The 19,800-nt window shown below is 41.2% G+C and overlaps 1 protein-coding gene across 1 annotated transcript in view; it reads right to left on the bottom strand.

The window, feature by feature from the left end:
- dlc1 (DLC1 Rho GTPase activating protein) overlaps nucleotides 1-19,800 on the bottom strand; it is an 81,355-nt gene that overhangs the window by 42,698 nt on the left and 18,857 nt on the right. The window contains exon 4 of the mRNA XM_079264706.1: nucleotides 18,689-18,722. Within this exon, the coding sequence (XP_079120832.1) occupies nucleotides 18,689-18,722 (34 nt within the window). The remainder of the gene's footprint in view (nucleotides 1-18,688; nucleotides 18,723-19,800) is intronic.

The following is a 19,800-nucleotide window of genomic DNA, read 5'->3' as shown; positions in this document are numbered from 1 at the left end:
AAATAAAGTTTGACCCCGGCACTTCCAATGTCCAGCAGTCTGACTGCAGCCTTAACGGTGCACAGACAGTATGCTTGTAGCTATACTATGAATTACACACAGACTTTTACACCCATATGAACAACATGTTCATGTTTTAATGACTCATTTCAGCTGTTTATATGAAGCAAACTTCACTCGTGAGGCACACTGCCGACCTACTTTTTTCAAAGCCTCATGACAAGACTGGGATGCAGGCACGGTGGTGAAGACAGTGGAGCAGTTGATAAAATAATAAGGAGATGCTATTTATAGACACACAAATTGAGTAGCTCGACCTAAATGTCAAGACACACTGAAACGTGACATCCTAACAGGGGAATTGGAGCCTATGAGGAACATCACACGTTGTTCTGCAGAATGAAAGAGAGAAATTGCTCAAAGTGACACAGAATGACAGCAACAGCCGCTACTTTAAACCTCCGTCACGCGACGTGAAAAACACTGACTGACACCTGCCGAGGCCTGGAATATGTTAGGCTGCCAGTTCAGTCAGTTCTGGAATTTGTTGTTTTCGAAGCAGGAAAAACGAGCAACATCTGGATTTGAGGGATTTTGACAAAAGCCAAACTATGAGGGTTAGAAGATAGACCAGAACATCTGCAAATGGGTAGATCTTCTGGGATATTCCAAGTATGCAGTAATACACCACAACAAATAATATGACCAATACATCTATGAAAAGTAGGTAATTACTACTAGTAGTGAGCTCTATGCATTCCGTGTCCACTGTCACTTGGACATTATGCTGCCATTATGAGCCCTTTAAGTCCTTGTATTTCTTCATCTGTGCTTTTAGATATTGCAGTCAACAACCGCTGGACTCCCAATCAAACCATCTGTTTTTGTTTGGATTCATCCAAAAGAACAAGTCTTAAATAGCGACTGAAATGCAGGCATTAAAACTACATAACATTTTTGTCATTTGGCAAAAATCATCATAAACGAGCTTTGAATTTTGTCCATATTTACACCAACAAAGATCACTCATTGATAGTTCAACCACCCGCACAGCTTACCAACACAGCACAGGTCGACTGAGCCATTTCCCAATCTTTTTATCCAAATTTCCCATGTCGGTCTGATTGCACGTTTGTGGGAGATACAGATAAACGATTCTGATCCATAAAGGATCAGAGACAAACTTGTAAATGCATCCACTTGGCAATAGCTGTCAGGGCTTATAGCGCAGGTAGAGCATAATTGCATGCTGAAAGCCAAACCAGGACAGGATATGAATGTATTGTTTTTAACGAAGGAAAGCTGCACACCTTTTTTTATGAAAAGTACTTAATAGATAAAATTTGTGGCAGTAGCTCAGGTGGTAGAGCTGCTTGTCTTGTGACCTTGTGATTGGTGGTTCAAGTCCTACTCCCCTTCTCTGCTGTAGTCCTTAGGAGGAATGTTCTCTGAGGGCCGGTCCCAAGCCCGGATTAAGGCAGAGGGTTGCGTCAGGAAGGGCATCTGGTTTAAAACATGTGCCAATTCACCTGAGCAATGATTTGCTGTGGCGACAAGCCGAAAGGGTGACTTTACAGTTAAAAATTGATTGAATAATGTAATGAATGAATATTAATAAAACTTAAAACTGAATCACACTAAATTGAAGTCCAGCTGAATGCAACCAAAGGCCAAGCCCGCAACACATAGTTAGCCAACTGACTAGCTTGACCACTGACAATGCAAGTTAAACACAATGTTTCAAAATGTTTCCCTGGGTTTTCTGCCTCTACCACACTTTCTGCCCTATGTGAGAGGAGAGGCTTCAGCTCAACTTAAAACATGGCAGCAAAATATCAGCCATGTTTTTCTTGCTCATTCATTTGGTTCAAGCAGAGAAAACCACCGACCAGCACCCTGGCCTTAGCTTTCATCTTGGCCACACACTTTTCTTATTTGTGTTTATCTGTCCTTAATTCTCCTCTTTCCAAGCTAAATTAGTGATTCAGCTTTCTATTCCTGCTGTGAAAGTATCTTGTTGAAGCTAATTTGCTACATAGTTGTTTACTGCCTTTTCATTCAAAGAGATCTTTGCTGATGTCACAGTGGTGTGCCCCTTCTGACTTCCTCTTTGGGCATCCTTCAACCATGAAATGGTGCTGTCGGGTCCCTGTAGAGGTATTTAAGGCCACAATAGAGCCTCAACATCTGTTTGGCTGAACAGAAGTAGAGCCTGGGTAGACCGGAACATGTTTGTGGACCTCCCATCAGTCTAGCCTTAAGTCTAGTACAAAAGCCTGGACACCACTTAACATTTACACAATCAAACACAAGTGGGGGGCACAAAAACACACACTCACACTCAAACACTGCTCCTCTATAATAATCCCCATCGGGAATTTTTATTGTAAAGACTGTAATCATGTTTGTTCAGGAAAGGTCTCTGGGCATATTGGCAAATATGTCAGAATAACTAATAGGGAGCCCATGTAGTCATTTGCTTTCCCAGTGTATCTGTTACATGTGGATCTATTGTCAGTGTCCTGCTACAGGGATTATTTACGACTGCTTAAGTTGTTTTCAATGCAGAAAAGCTTCAGAAACTCAGTTTTCATTGAGAGTTGTAGCAGGACCTTGCACACACGTCTGCTGTGGAAAATATTCTGAAGGTGGAAAACAAGAACAGTCCAACATGCACTTGAATTTTCTGCAATGTGAGCTCTCTAAGAGGGGGAAGAGACGGAGCTTCATTCAATGCTACCGATTTGATCAAACAACTCAAGTTAAAACAATTGGCTGAATAAAATCAGTTCACACAGCTAACTCCAGCTCCCGCTGGGAGGAAACTTAAAACAAGTTCCAACAGGACACTGGATGACCTGGCCGTTGCTGTGGTTGAAAATATGGATTATTGTCATTTCTTAGAGTCAAGTATATCCCATCCTCTCCATTCTACCACTAGCACCATTAAAAGTAGTTAAGAAACTGACACCAAGAGTGTATTTTATTGATGTGACTGCTACCGACAACTACAGGCGTTGAGCTTCTGATGTTTACCTGAGGTTACTGTTCGACCTGACTCAACACTGGATTAATTTAACACTGAACTAAACACTGGATTGAAAACATATGAATTCCTCTATAAATATTTGATCTAACAGCAACGGATACGGCAGGTCCAGATCACAAAATTGTACTTTGAGCAAAGTGAATGTCAAATATGAAAAAAGGATCATGTCAGCACAAGTGGTGTTTGAAGGAAAAAAACTGCTGACATCATTTGGAAGAGATTTGGTTAGTGCTCCCATCTCTGACTCAAGAAGATTGCTCACTTACTGCTCACTTCCTGCATTCATTAGAAGCCCATTCATCTAATACCATGGAAATCCATTTTTACTTTACTAAGTGTTCCAGTTATGATGGTTTCAGCCACAGAGCACATTTAATCACATCAACACTCACCCCCAACTCTCACACACACTCTAAGCATGTGGACAGACATATAGGAACATTGTACACACAGATGAATTTATATACGCACACAATCTACACGCAGCATGCATGCATTAATGTGGGCTTGCACACACACAAACACACACATACTTTTATAGAAACACTTCAGTAGCTTGAGCATGACCACCCTGAGGTTTGTTACGTGGAATATACAGGGAGCTGGTTCCAGGGAGAAGAGGTTGAAGGTGTTTAGCAGATTGAATGATCTACAGGCAGACATTGTCCTGCTACAGGAGACTCATTTATTAAAAACAACAGCTAACGTACTCTCTACAGCACAGTTCCCTCACGTGTACTCGGCCTGCTTCAACTCAAGACAAAGAGGAGTAGCCATTCTGATAAACAGGAAAATTCATTTTACTGCTAATAATATAATTTTAGACCCAGGTGGAAGATTCATAATGACATTATCTATCCTAAACATGAAGTTATGCATTGCAAATATTTATGGCCCAAACACTGATGACCCCTCCTTTTTTCATTCCTTCTTCTCCTTACTATATGATCACCTTGATAATACACTTATCATTGGGGGCAACCTCAACATGACCTTACATGACCAGACTTAAATCCCTCAACCCCTCTTCCTCCCCGCTCCCCTTCACACACAGGCAGGGTATTGGGAGGTGTGCACGTGGCGCTGGGTGGTGAGAAAGGCCATCAAGGTGGTCTTGATCGCTGCACCCAGCCTCGGCTCACCTCCCAGTTTTAATTACACTTAGACACCAAACACCAAAACACTGACGACTCACATGATTAGGGGGAAGGGCGTGTGGTGTATGGTGGGCGGGGCTGCTTAGGTGGTCCCTCTCCCAACACCGCGTGACACTTCCCTCAATTTTAATTGCAACTAATACATACTTCACAATCAGTCATAAGCGGGGGGGAGGCAGGGACGATAGGGTCTTCTCATGCCCCTGCTCTCGGGGCTTTACTGGGGGGGGGTACGGGTGGGGGAAGAGTGCCGTCCATTAGGCCTAAGTCTGGGCTGGCCTGGCTGTAGGAGGGTTGTCGCCGGCCCTGGGGGGGTGCTGGGTCGGCTGCATCTGTGGAGTGGTGGGGGGGATGCTGGGAGTGGTGGGCGGTAATTATGGGGGCCCTGATCGGGGCCATCCTGTCCTCTGCCCCCTCTGAGGTATCTCACATGGGACATGATGGAGGGGTGAGGTGAGGATGTGTGGGAGTTGGTGTATGGGGTTACAGATGGATGGTGGGATGGCTGGGGGGGGATTAGGGTTGGGGATATAGGTGGGTAGGGGATAGGGATGTGTGAGGATGAGTAGATGTGTGTGTGGAGGGGTATGTTGGCGCGTGGGTTGTATTGGGGTGTGCCTGTGTTGGAGGAGTGAGGGTATGTGTGTGTGTGTGTGTGTGTGTGTGTGTGTGTGTGTGTGTGTGTGTGTGTGTGTGTGTGTAGGGGGGGGTGTATATGCGGAATGGGATGTGTGAGTGAGGGTGAAGTTTGGAGGGGGGCTATGGGTGGTGGAGGGGTGTTTGGTGGGGCATGTGTGGTTGGGTAGAAGTAGAGGGATGGGGTGGCGGGGTGTGAGCGTGTGTGTGGGGGGGGTGAGCGTGTGTGGGGGCGGGGGCGATTGGGGTTCGTGTGACTTGGTATGGGTGAGTGAGTAGAGGTGGGGTGGGGTTGTATATGTGATGGATGATGTGCATGGATTGCAGAGGGTTGTGTGGATGGGGGTTGAGAGGGGAGTGCGTGTTTTGGGGGGGGGGGGGGGGTGCATGTATATGTGTGAGGGGAGTGCGTGTTGGGGGGGGTATGCATGTATATGTGTGTGTGGTTTGGTGGTGGGGGGGTGGTGTCCTGTACCCGGGGGCGCAGCTGGTGCGCTGGGGTGCGACCTGGCTGCCGCTGGGTGGCGGTCTGGGGATCCTGGTCCTCCGTCGGTGTGGGCTGTGCCCTCTGCCTGCGGGGGCGGGGGGCTGCTCACGGGCTCTTGGGGCCCTGGGGCCTGCGCTCTGTCTGCCCTAGGTGGCCGGTGCCCGGCGGGATCGGCCCTTGCCGGCCTGGGCCTGCTGGGGCCTGTTCCCCCTGACTGCGGGGGACTCTGGTTGGGCACCTCCTTCGCCACCTCCTGGGCAGATGCATGGCTGGCTCTGGAGTGGGGGGGTTGGGATCTGTACCTGGGGGTGACTGTCGGTTACCCGGGTCTCTGGGTTCTCCTGGCCTTCCTCTAGCTGTAGGCGGGCGGGTCACATTGGCATGATCACTCTTCTCTAAACACGTTCCACTCTGAATGTTCTGCGTGAATGTTCTGCATGTGTCACAGTCACTGAGTCATCCAGCAAGTTTATTCACTAACAGCAGGTAGCTCTCTTTCTGTCTTTTTGACTTAACTTGCTAGTTTCTGGTCCTCATGATTGTCAACGGTTTTGTTCTCCACGAATCTAGAGTTGGCTTGTGTGGGTGTATATATTTATGTGTGTGGGTGGGTATGTGTGTGTACTTATGTGTATGTGTATGTGTATGTATGTATGTGTATGGATATGTATATATGTATGCATATGTGTGAGTGTATGTGTATGTATGTATATGTATGTGTATGTGTGTGTATGTGTATGTGTATATGTATGTGTATGTATGTGAGTATGTATATGTGTATATATGTATATATATATATATATATATATATATATATATATATATATATATATATATATATATATATATATATATATATGTGTGTGTGTATGTATGTGTATATGTATGTATGTATATCTATCTTTATGTATGCATGTATGTGTACATGTGTGTGTATGCATGTGTATGTATGTGTATATGTATGTATGTATGTTTATATGTATATATATAATGTATGTGCGAGTGTATATACATATATATGTAGGTGGGTATGTATGTGCATATACATGTATGCATTGATCTCTTTCTTTTGGTTTTTTTTTGTTTTTTTTTATGTTCTCTTTTCTGTTCTCTTTCTGCCCCTTTCCTGTCCTTTCCGGTCGGGTCCAGCAGCATAAACTCTGTAATACAGGCTATTATCCAAAACAAATTGAAAAATAAAATAAGAATCAAGAAATACAAGGGGATCATTACATCTACAAAAGTTCCCCTTGGCAAAATAAATTTGCTCAGCAGAACACAGCATCCAGAACATCAGTCTGCTTGCTTAAATGCTGGACAAGACAAGACAAAAAAAAAAAAAAAAAAAAAAAAAAAAAAAAAGATGGTTTCAGCCAAGTCATTCCATATGATTGGTGATTTTGTCATAGAGGTTACTGTGTTGCATGGTATTTTTTTGACAAAAATGGCTTAAGTAACACTTTTCTCAACTCACAGTGAGCTGTAATATTTGGTGCTATCCATAATGGCAAGAAAGATCAGGATGTCAGCATTTCTTTTAGCAATGTATCTGTGAGTATCTTTTTGGAATGTCACACCCCTGGCCAGGCCTCATGGAAAGTTGTTAGAAAAAGGTTCTGTTTTTAAAAAGGACTGTTCAGGAAAACTGCTTGATCTTTTTGATGATGTAGAGTGCACAAAGACTGCAGCTGGGCTTTGCTTTGTTAGTGAACACACTCGAGTGCCTCTCCAAAATCTTTCTCCCTTTGGCAGTGAACATACTTAAATAAGTGATGTGATCACAGAAGAGACAAGGGTGAGAAAAGGTAATTAAACTATCAAGTTTCAGGCGGAGTGAAGCTGCACACTAAACACAAAGTCCTTGAGAGCATGCCCTGAGTTGTAATTAGCTCATGCTCATGCGTCATCAAGGATCACATAGCAAATACATGTCATTGTCACGAGTTAAAGTAAATAAATGTTAAGTTACCGCATTTCAGTTTGTTTTAAAGCAAAGCTAGCAGAGCTCCTAGATCCAAGGACTCAGACTGGCTTGTCCAGGCCAGAGTCCAGACTAAACATGAAGAAGCAGCATTTAGCTGTCATGCAAGTGGAACAATGGAGATGAAACTTTCACTAAAGGAATACACTGTTCAATTCCTGCAAAAACATTTGTTTTCTTATTTCTATGCATGAAATCTGCACGGTCTCTTTTAACTGATCTAGACTGCTGTTTGCTTTAATCATTTAATGTAGTTATATATATGTTATCACAATTATATGATGGTTTTAGAACACACACACAGACTTTAAAATATGTCTAAAGGTTATTTTGTTTTCTTTTTGCCTTTATTTGAATTACACTGCTTTTTGTATGAAATGCACGATACCAATTCATTTGCAAGTTCTTTTCAAGGCAGGTCAAGATCATTTGCCCTCAATGAATTAATGTGCAGGATGCTATACTGAATGAATTTGTATGCTCTAGCTAAAACAGTGCAATCAAGCAGCACAAGTTATATGATTATGGATTCAGGCTTCTTTTTATATTGATTTAAAAAGCAGTGAATTTTATCCTTAAAGTTAATATGAATGACTGAATGGTTCTGCATCTTATGGCTATTAATACATATGTATGACATCATACTGGTCATGATAGCTATCTGCTGTTCAGTATTATCAGTGCTATGCCTATATCATGTAGTAAACATGCAAGTGCAAAGCTAAGGGAAGCTACAGCTCATCATGTGATGGGGCTGTTTTGCCATAAACTGCACATCTGTATAACTCTGCCAGATGTTGATGACGTGTGTCCACAGAGCAAGAGTTGAAACCACCTGCCGAACTACTTAAACTCATCCTTCAGTGGGTGTCTCCAGAGTGACACATATGTAGCGAGGCTTTCTAGGAGCTGTAACCGGACCCTCTCATGATTATGTGGGCCATAACTCTTCCCGCTTTCATGTGAGCCCGTGAGCAATGTAGCAGCAAACATACAGATCCTGGATAGCATTTAGCTTGGTATTCATTAGCTGGTCTTCACTGCAAGTGAGTTCATTGCCATGATGCAGTGACCACTGGATTCATTTGGAAAACTGGGTGGACTTCCTTAAAAAACAAAACCCACACTTTTGCTGACTTAGAGGGTTTGGAGACCTAAAGATCAAACAACCAACTATGCTGCCATTTGTAACAGCCAAATGATAATCACACTGATAGGAACAAGTAGCCTAGTGTCAGCTGTTTGTGTCCAACATTCCTAAAGTGCATCTCTGTTAATATTTAGCTGCTGCTCTTATGTGACTAAATGTATTATTTAGATGCAAGCTTGCTTGAACGCTAGGATTTTGGTCTAATGGATTCAGTCTAGTGTGTATAACCTGCCCATTAGTCATACAGGGGAAAAACCAAACCTCAAAGTGTCTCTGAAAGAGGCTGGTTGGAAGAACAACAAAAGTGCATTTGCTTGTCAAAATGATGTCACTGAAAGAAAAAGAAATCTCTAAACATATAAACCAGGAAAAAATGGGCCTACAAGTATTAAAAACCACCCAGTGCCTTCTTCAGTGGGCTTCAGGGATCCCCACCCATCCATTAAATGTTAGGGATATGTTGAGATATTGATCTGTTTGACAGAAACAAAAATGACTTCACAGAAGCCTCGCAGTCAGCCTTGTCGTCTCTTTCAGACAATGACTATGCAGTTTTGTCGGACTATTTTTAGATTTTGTCACAGAAAGCTAAACTGCCCACATTGCATTACACCCAGGAACAAAACACTGCTTACAGTATGCATGCACACCGATGCAGACAAGACACAGACAAGGAAACAGACGCTTGTCAAGTATCTTCACAAATACACCAGCTCCATCGTATGATGCTTTCGCCACCCACCTGCTAGCCGATTCTCTCGAGTGGGCTTGCTGAGCCGATCTAGAGCTTTGGAGGTAGAGGACCTGATGTGATTGCTGAAGGATCTCTGAAGCAGCAGCAGCCTCATAGAGCGAGACATGTCGATGTGCATCCGCCTAAACTTACCTATGCCTGGCTGTAGCCAACAGCTGTTCCTGATCAGTTTGGATTTTAACACATCCACCTTTGATTGCACTCGCTCCGATTCTCTTTTAAGTTTCTATCTTAAAACATTTTGTCACCGTTAAAACATTTAATTATCTTACTAATTTCTCTCATCCATTACCTACATGTATCTGGCTCTGTAGTGGACTGGTTTCTGCCTCCCTCGCTTCCTCACTCCTCTCTGTATGAGTCCGGACTGTACACTTCTCACTGCTGCAGCAAGCATCAGTGCAGTAACTGCTGGGACACATCCAGCTGGTGCTGCAATGCTCTCATATTCTATTCTGCTAGTGTGTGTTTGCGTGTGTGTGTGTGTGCAAGTCTAAGTAAGCGCTTTCTGACACAAGCTCCAGTGCACCCTGAATACCTGAGAGCTTTACAGTCACAGCTAGCATTTTAGCTTACATCCTTCTTTTTCTGGGACATATCTCCTTTCCTCCTCATCACAGTCACTCTATTAACCTGCTCTGCCCTGTCTAGACATAAGCAGCATCGGTGGCATGTAAATCATTGCAATCGCAGCCTTCTTGTTAAAGAATTACAAAAGTAAGTCGAAGCAGTCAGTCAAAGCTAAAGGACAATCAAAAAGCTAAAAACTTGTGTGTGAAATAATCATTTTCCACAACAACTAGTTTCAGATTGTTCAATAATCCAACCCATAACATTCATTTATTAAAGATGCTTCACTCTTTGAACAAAACATGCAGGTCTGACAAACACACAAACACAAGCTCAAGTGCAATTATTGAGAAATACATAAATACTGTAAGCCTTATGTAGCAGAACATTAAGCTATTGCGATGGACGAAAAAACAGCACAATGGAATCCATTACTGCTGCTAAGTTTATCGGATAATGCTGATTTCTTTTCTATTGAGCAAGCACAGCTCCCTCGGGTCTGTGAGGAGGCTTAGTCGAAGGCTCCTGCAGAAAAACATAAAGCCAGGCAACTCCAGAGTAGCTGAAAATTGTGATTGTTTAAATTTATTATACATTAAATAAATGAATGTCAATGAAGATTTAAAAAAAAAGAGAATTATTTTAATATGTGAAATAATGAGCTACGTTTTATTAATGATCCACATTCTCAAAGCTGCTCTGAGCAGTGATAAGTGCCGAAATCATCATCAGTGATCTTCAAAGTTGGTAAATGGACTTGTACTTCTATAGCGCTTTTCTTGTCATGCAGACCACTCAAAGCGCTTTACACTACTTGTCACATTCACTCAACACACTCACACCCCGATAGGCACATCAGGGGGCAGCTTGGATCCCCCAACTTTCCAGTTGAAGGACAACTGCTCTTCCTCCTGAGCTACAGCCGCCTCAAGTTTTCTTCAGGTCAGTGGAGCTTTTAAGTTTTATGAGTTTATTGTTTTTGGTTTAACAGACTGCAACTTTAAACCCTGTTTTGGTTCACTGCTTTCATCCACTAATTTCCAGCCACAACAGGAAGTGAACTTTGGCTACAAAAAGCTCTAATAAACCCAGTGCTGACTACTAAACAGCAGATGGAGAAAGTTAGTGACCAGCTAGTGGTCACAGTGGAGTTTGGCATCTAAAGAACAATATAGCTTCCTCAAGAGTTATTGGAAACAATGTAAACAGAAGAAGAGACTGAATGTGTAACCTCTACTGGGGCCCCAAACAGATAACCAAAGCTTAAACTGATATGTACTAAACAACTACATATGGGTTGAAAGTCTTTATAATGTGAACATAAGTGATAGTTTAAGTACAATTAAAGTAAAAAACAAGTGATTGTGTACCTCCAAGTTCATATTATTTTGCACAGGTTAAGCAACTCATTACAAGACTGTGGTTTACAATGTGTAGTGGTGAGCAGGATGTACTATTCAGGCTGACCTCCATTACATTCCACTCTGAGCTCACACTTGAGAAAATTAGCCAATCATGCTGATTGCTCCAGCTAGGGAAGGTAATGTACCCTGCATAGGCTTATTTCTGCTTACTGATAGCATTGTGTTCATCACGGCCAATTAACTTTATGGTCTCCCAAGGTTTGCAGAGTAAAAGAGTGAATTTCCTCGCCTTTGCTTTTTCTCGACCATGTAGTTTGTGTTTCTGCAACGGCTGACTGAACTTTCAAGCAGGGTAAAGGAGGTTTAGGATATGGCAGAGAAAAATAACACAGTTTATAGAAGTGCTATGCTTTCCAGTGCTCCATCACACACCAGCTTGATTTGCATGACTTTGGAATAAAATTGTTTCCATGCAAAAGCATGAGCATGCTTTTAATCTCAGATAATGAAATGGGACCCTCTGGGTTGGTATCAGTATTCTTTCAGTTTTAGCCCCTTATTTGCCTGTGATAAGAGGAGCAACAGACAGACTGGAACCTGAATATGCAGGGAACATGCCCAGAATAAAGGAGGAAGACGGATGGACAGAAGAAACAATAGAATTCTCATACCTCGGGAAGGGAAGTCCTGCCACTGTCAAACAAGCGTTCAACACGTCAGGAACGTGCATGTACAGCTATCTCAAATGTACCAGGGTGGGGGAGTTGACCTGACGACATACTGACCCACATATAAAGACAGGACAGGCGGTGTGGGGGTTCTGGGTGGACTTCAAACACTGTATATAAACAATATTTGAGGATCTTTCATCAAAATGTCTGTGAAAAACAATGAAGTCAACATGTTTTCTGTTTCTTTTTTGTAACAGCATGGCCAGATATGTGTCGGTTAGTTGAAGTATGTACATTTGGGTGTTCCTGCGTATTAATGTAATTATGCATAGACCCTTTGAAGTGACCCCAAACTTATCGTTTTGCTTCTGTTAACATACATGTCTTACTTAATGTCCAACTTTGCTAGCATGTTATTTGGAATATATGATGAAATTGCACTGGTTAACAGAAAAAACAACCCTCATAAAAACACAATGCAGTGGTTTACAGATCATTTCAACCTTACATTTAGTTTGAAAAATTATGCAAAATGTTCACTCAGAAAAATAATATAAACTTTTTTCCATATATATGTATAAATATCTATACAAACACTAAGAATGATTACACAGTGCTTGCTCAGGCAGAGCAGGGAAGACTTGTGTTGTTGTAACTAAGGGAGTTCAGTAAGCGGAGTTCCTGTTGTAAATTTCCCTTCATACCATGGTTTCCTGTTCAAAGTACCACGGCTAAAGAGGTTGAAGACCAAAGAAAAAGCTCTGAAAATGGACCCCAGTAAGCTCTGAGAATTGCTCTTTTTTTAATGACTTTCACAGAGTTGGAAAAAGTATTTTTAGAACAAGAGGAATACTTATGATCATTAGAGATTATTTAATATGAAAATCCTTCAACTATAGCTAATCTTTGTGTGATATCAAACATAAGAAAGAATTGTCTACGCTGTACATGTAGGATATCTAAGTTGCAAGTGTGCAAAAAACCTGCAGTACCTCTGTTTATTACAGTACTGGTCTCCACACGGAAACGAAAGGGAATGTGTCAAAGGGAGGGGTAGAAGAAGGGCAAGTTAGGGCTGTGGGTGTCAAGTCTGGTGTAGATGGACAGAGGAAGCCAGGAATGTGACCTTGCACAAACACAGTGACTCCTGTTGTGGGTTTAGAAGCATGGTGAAAAAGAGATAAAGTGTGATATGGCAGACTCAATCAAAGAGCAGGAACAAGTACTAGAAAAACAGACACTGGTCAGGAACTATTACTGACTAAGCTCAAGACAAAATCAGTTTCACTGCATCTGTCAAAGAAGCCACTCAGATGAAGCCAATGTCCTCACACGGCTTGTAGTGACAGGAAAGTGGCTCACGAATGACAGAGCAAGTCATTCAGTGTGAGTAAGTGATTCCACTGTGACATTCCCTGAATTATGGGAAAAGTGGTGTGGAAATGTGCTCAATTTAAAAGGATGAGACTGGGTTCTGTTGGAGGCTAAAAGCAGTCACAAGATCTGTTGAGGAACAGGGATTCATAGGCACCATCTGTGCACAAAGCACACTATATGTATAGAAGATAAAACACAGCTTGATCATTTTGGTATAGGGAAGTTTTTCCTTCATGGACGCATTGAACTTTATGGAAAAAACTCTTAAATGTATTTATGACAGACTTGCCAAATTTGAACTTTTTGAGTGAGGAAAAATTGAATTTATAGCATATAATAAAAACAATGTAATGTTTTACAAACTATAATGTCTTCCCTTCCACTTGGAGTCTTCATATCGAGAATACAGAGATCCAACACTACAGGTATTTTAAAAAAAAGAGTGCAGGCTCTTAATCCTAGAGCTTCATCATAGCACATGAGAGGTGCAGTGCTATGATTTCTTGCATAGTTTTACATACTCCAAGTTGTCCAAGAACTCCAAGTTGTTTCCAAATGGCCTCATAAACTTCCAATACTGACGACACAATTGCTTATTTATTTATGCGTTATCTTAGTATGCAACTGGGTGCTCTAGACCTGGAAACTGCCTAAACCGCTGCTTATATAGATGTACTTATCATAAGCAATAATCATTTCATCAATGTGACTGACGGCGTCTGAATGCTACTTACCCTCTGATTTCCTATGGATGCAGCAGAAGTGTACTTAGTTTGTACACACACTGTTTTTGGATTTGTTCTTAGTTTTGGTTAAATATGTAACAGCAGAAATTCTGCTTGTGTTGGTGTCCATCTGAAGTTGTATTTAAAAAGTTTCATTCCTCACTCAGATGCACCATCAAAGGTCTTTTTCTTTAGGAGTGTAAGAATAGAATGACTAATTCTAAGACTCCCAGAGGCAAAAATTTAGGCAACATGATGTCTGACTGTTAAAAACAAGGAAATAAAAATAGCAAAAAAGCTAAAACTATAAAAAGCAACTTAATGGTGACTGAGAAGGAAACAAAGGACAGAAAGGATGAAACAAACTATGCATCGAAGCTACCAGCTCTTTAATGTCAGGGAGCCTCTCACATGCAGGAGTCCACTGAGGGTCTTAAACCACATCCCGGTTCCTCAGTTTTCCTCTGCTCCATCTACAGGCACAGCAAGGGAAATTTTGAGTCCAGGTAAAAGGTCAAACTTTAATCCTGCCATTGGTCAGACGCCCATCATTGTGTTTTTCTCTCCCACTGGTTTATATTTAGATCAACGAAGCGCAGCATGGTGCCTCTAACCCCTATTACAATGTAGAAGAAGAAGAAGAAACAGTCTATTCTTAGAACCAGGAATTTTTAAAGGGTTGTGTTGACAAGCTCTAAAGCTGGCCAGATAGTGAGAATTACAGATGTTACACACTCAAATGGTGGTACTCTTGAGTGTTGTGTGATATTAAAAGGTAATGTGCTGATGCCAGCCAGAGTCAGCTGCTGCCAGAGCGATTAAAAATCTAAAATTAGATCTAAAATTGGAAAAACAAGGCTGGCGGTCACTGGCCTGATGTGTGTTAGGACTAAACACAACACATGAAATGAAACACTGGTGTTGACAACTTTACACAAGTTCAAACTGATGGACGATCTGTTTAAACTGAGGCGGGGGACAAGTTCTGGTAACAGGTTCCAGTCCGAATCAGCCTATAAGCCAACAAGCAGCCTGCCAGAGCAGGACGTCTTTCTTTGCCAAATAGAAGAAATTGGTTGAAAATGTCTTAATACAATAAATCGAATCAAATCAAATTTTTTTATAAAGCACTTTTTATATTTTAAAAACATAGACACATACACACAAACAGGTGAATGTACACACACACAGACTTTGTGTACACAACCTATTAAAAATTGTGGGGAAAAAATTTGATTTCAATCAATCAAGTTTGCTTACTGGTGTCAGAATTAAGTATGACTGGGTGACATGTTACAAGGCCAGTGACCAGAACGTGCTTCATAATGTTGGACATAATAACACCACTGACTACTACAACCTTCATAATGGCCGTCTCTATATTAAGTCACCAACGATCAGCTGGTCTATAAATGACCAGCTTCTAATCAATCATTAAATAACAAACTTCCAAATAAATGTGCTTTTATACAAAATACATTCTGTAGTCAGTCTACCATGAAAGAAAGCATATACAAATAACATGAACTCTGAACTTCTCTTTGTTTTCTTGTTTCTTATTCTTTCCCTTCTTGTCTTTTCATTCACACATGGTAAACCAGTCAACTTCCTGTATCAGAGGAAGTAAGGTCACAGAACTAAACAAGCTGCCTCTGAAGATAAGCACACAGCAAATACAAGTCAATGCCCACTCAACTAAAAATTAATGAACTCCTTCACATCAATTGAACCAAAGTCGCATCACATTCTGAAGCAGTCATGAAGATATCTGCTTCCAGTTATTTATTTTACATTGAAACTTTATCCTGCTCAGGATTGCAGCAGTGCCAGAGCCTAATCCTGAAAGTGAATCTCTTACAGAGCTAACATGTAAAAACAGGAAAAAAACAGCCATCCATCTCCACACTTCCTCTGATGTACAACTTACAATCATCTTAAAAACATTAATTAACCTCGGCTAAATGCAAAGAACTGACACCAGCCTAAGCTCAGATACCAAACAGGAAGCATCTTGCTGCAAGTTACACAACCATTATAGAGCCTAGATGTGTTTAATTTAAATCAGCTATATTCAAATGGAGCAACAGATTATTTCCTATTTCTAAAAACAACAAAGAAAGTTAAAAAAAAATATATATATATATATATATCTAAGTATACTTACATCTTATTATAAATGCCCCTGGATGCATTGATTGCATTACACAGACAGCAGTGGCTACAAATGGCTAAACAGAAATAAAACTGTTTTGTGTGCATTCTTTACCGTTTTATACAGAACCACTGACACAAGATTAAATTATTGTTCATTTTATTATCATAGTAAACCAATGGTTACTATGGTAATGGTAAAAGTTATGACCATCCTTATCTTCAGAGGGATGACTTTGGTCATCTCTGCAGATCTTGCAAAGTTCAGGTTTTTTCTAGCGGAAGCTCCGGAGTTGGAACAAGGTACTCTGAACAGGAAAGCCATGAAACTTACATCTTCTAAAAGAAAGGTTTATAACGTGACGGTTGTCAACTGTTTCAGTGCAGAGCAACAGCAGTGGAAACTTCTGGTGTGTGTCCATTGTAAGTGGGATAGTAAAATTAACCATGAATGTGCTCTCTTTCATGGCATGGGAGCAGAAGCCTTCAGGGTATGCCATATGATGTAACACCGTAACAAATGTGTCATTCCCAGGGGCTTAAATGTCGGACACAGAGGGCTTTGAAGTGTCACAATGAACGCAAGGCTTTGTGCTCCCCCCAAAGTCCCATCAACCCCTCGCCCCCCCATGCCCCCTCCAGAGTACCAAGTTCCATCACAAAGATGCAAAGATGGAGGTTACATAACGAAGAAAAATGACCAGGAATGTGTGACCCTTTCAAGTTGGCATTCTGCATATTTCAGAAGCTTTTGTGTCTTTGCAAAAAAAAAAAAAAAAATTGTTTGGGACTTTTGCCAACATGTAGAACTCAAGTATGCCCTTAACACACACTGGCACAAACACACAGACCTTCTGCACATTTCCCATTAAATCTTTTCCACCAGTAGCAGTAATTAGAGAGAGAGAGAGAGAGAGAGAGAGAGACATAGAGTGAACAAGGGCTCCCATCAGGCTCGGAGACAGCCTGATGGAGACAGCAATATGAAAGCCTGTCCCCGTGTCGAACCACCTCGTTGGTATTGTTTACTGGCGGACTGACGACACAGGAGGGTGTTTAATGAACACTGCTCCCCTGCTGTCAGTCTGAAAGTAAGTCTGTCCATCCATAGCTTCCTGATGACTGTGTGCATTTTGAGCAGGCTCCTGACAGAGAGGCTGGAGCCAGAAGAGAGGGAGCAGTCACTACGGATTGGGTCTGCTCTTCGGATCGGTCAATAAAAAAGTTAGACGGTAACAAGCATTACAACGAAATGACATTCCAATGCAAAGAAGCCAATGAGGAGCAACAGTAAGACTGACTGAAAAGAATATACGTTATTAAGGTCTAATTTAGGTTAAATGCATGCAAAGCTCTCAGTCAATCCAGAATTATTTCACATCGTATACATCTGAAACATCAATATTCAAGAAAAAAGTGAGTTTAATTTCTCTAAATCAAATTGATTATTTCTCATATTATTATACTCTATGCCCTTTATGTTCTGTTTTTGTGCTATTTTTGTTCCATTTTTCCTTGTTTAGCACCAAAAATGCAAGACTAACTTCTTGTGTGTGGAAACTTAACATGGCAATAGATCTCATTCTGATCATTTAGACTTCTATCAGTTTCTTTTTTTTGTTGAAATCAACTTTTAAGGAGTTATGCTGCCTTTACATAATGTAAATCTTCATTTGAGAATACCTGCAAACGCATCCAGCCATTTCTGAATCCCTGGCTCGTAATGAGTGAAGAACCAGATGCATGCAAGCAGCATTAACCTACAGAGTTATGGCATTTTTTTAATGCTGCAAACTAACACAGCCTTAACTTTTGATTTGTTTCAGTGGTGGTTGTTTTGCCCCTCCTTTACCTTAGACTTGTCTCTGAAGCCTCAATATGTTGATCTGCTGAATGCTCCAAGTAAATTGATTTGGAATAAAGTCACAATGGCAGATAATATGATCAATGTAGTTTTATTTTATCTGGGTCAAGTGGGTCAGAAATGTTTTGTGCTTTTTAGTCTACATCCATATAATGCAATCCTGGTGACTTTTTACAGCATACTATATCATCAAACTGTTAATGCCATGATGATTTTTTATAACTATGCAATTATCAATACAAGGTGCTAGTTTACATGATAATATATATAAAAAAAACTTACGAAAAAGTTAAGTTAATTGCTGCTTCTTCTGAGGAAGGTGAATAAAAATGAGGGCAAAGGGTAAACAACATAATATTCAAAAAGTTCTGGGCACCAGACTCGACATCCAGTCTGGTTCTTATCTGGAAAAGGCAGCAGGCTGAATAGTTTAAAAGATGAGAATCAGATCTTATCTGTGCTCGCATCCAGTGTCTCAAAGGGAACCTGAATTCTCTTTCCCCCCACCCAACCACATTCTGACTTCTGCTCTGAATCCTCTTTGGCCCCTCATTGTGAACACAAACAAGGTTATCAATTAGGAATTGCCCCCAAAATCTCCTCACATGATACCAAGTGGGGCCCAGGACATATCAGCTGCAGACACTTTTCCTTAACTCAGTGGGATGTGTTGGGAGGTCCGGATAATATCACAAATGTCAGCTTTCTCATCTACCAAGCTATGAGAATGAAAAAAAGCAGCATAGACTTACCAGTCGTTTCCCTCTCTGGAACAACAACGGTGCTCTGTGAGAGACAAAGGGGTGAGACGACTTGGTTATGTTATGATGGATGGTAATTACATTTGATGCAATGCAATGATTCATACTGCTGCTATAAACCATTTTTTGCACAATTTAAGCTTCCTAAATGAAATCCAGCAGCCTACAACAAAATGCAGACAAGCTGCAGAAACTGCTGAGGTGTAAAATATACATTACGTATCTGTGATCCGCACAGCTCTCATCATATAGTCTCTTTAGAACCCACTTTGCAGTCCATTAAAACTCAGGGACTGCAAAGATTCACACATACATGTAACTTAAAAGAAGACCAAAAACTCTAAGAGACCAGGAATGTTGTTAACATAGTTTTGTGATGCGCACACACTCTGCTCAACGGTTGCACCAGATAATAAACCCACCAGAGACATCTGAACAAATATCACATCATCAGAAGTCTGAGAAGGCGGCACACTTTCCTGTGAGTCAATGTTGAATCAGCGCTCATGTAGGGTAGTCTGCAGAGACATCCCTCATAAAAGACATCAATAAAATCCCAACACATACAGTATGGAGATTTTCATTATAATGTGCACTTAATTTGGCTTTTTTTTTTAGCTGTTGAGGGTTTCTTGGAAATACTTCTGCATCAAGAGAGAGTGTGTAGTAAAAATAGGATAGTTGCTTCTAATTTCAGTGATAAAATGTGTGTGTGTGTGTGTGTGTGTGTGTGTGTGTATGTGTATGTGTGTGCGTGTGTGGCAGCGGTTAGATGGAATGCAAAGGTCTTTCTTGCCACTGACATTTGACCTCAGGGTCCTTGGTTGATCTCCACACACAAACCTGTTTTAATCCACACTCCCCTGGAAAGGATGCGAGAGAGTGAAGAGAATTCTTATCATACATTCACTTTTCTCACATTTTGTTACGTGCAAAATGTCGACACAAACTTTTGAATCAACAACTTTGAAATCAAAGTTTTCCTGATTCCAACCCTTTATCTGTTAGCTGGAGAGCTTTGGCGTACTGAGGAGGTCAACAAAGACAGATATGCATCCTACAGAGTTTGAAATGTTAACGCCAGATAAGCATTAGGAATTTAC

The sequence above is a fragment of the Telmatherina bonti genome (assembly GCF_933228915.1).
Source record: "Telmatherina bonti genome assembly, chromosome: 3".
Taxonomy (NCBI): domain Eukaryota; kingdom Metazoa; phylum Chordata; class Actinopteri; order Atheriniformes; family Telmatherinidae; genus Telmatherina; species Telmatherina bonti.
Note: the sequence above shows the minus strand (reverse complement) of the source record. Positions and strands in the feature narration are given on the sequence as shown.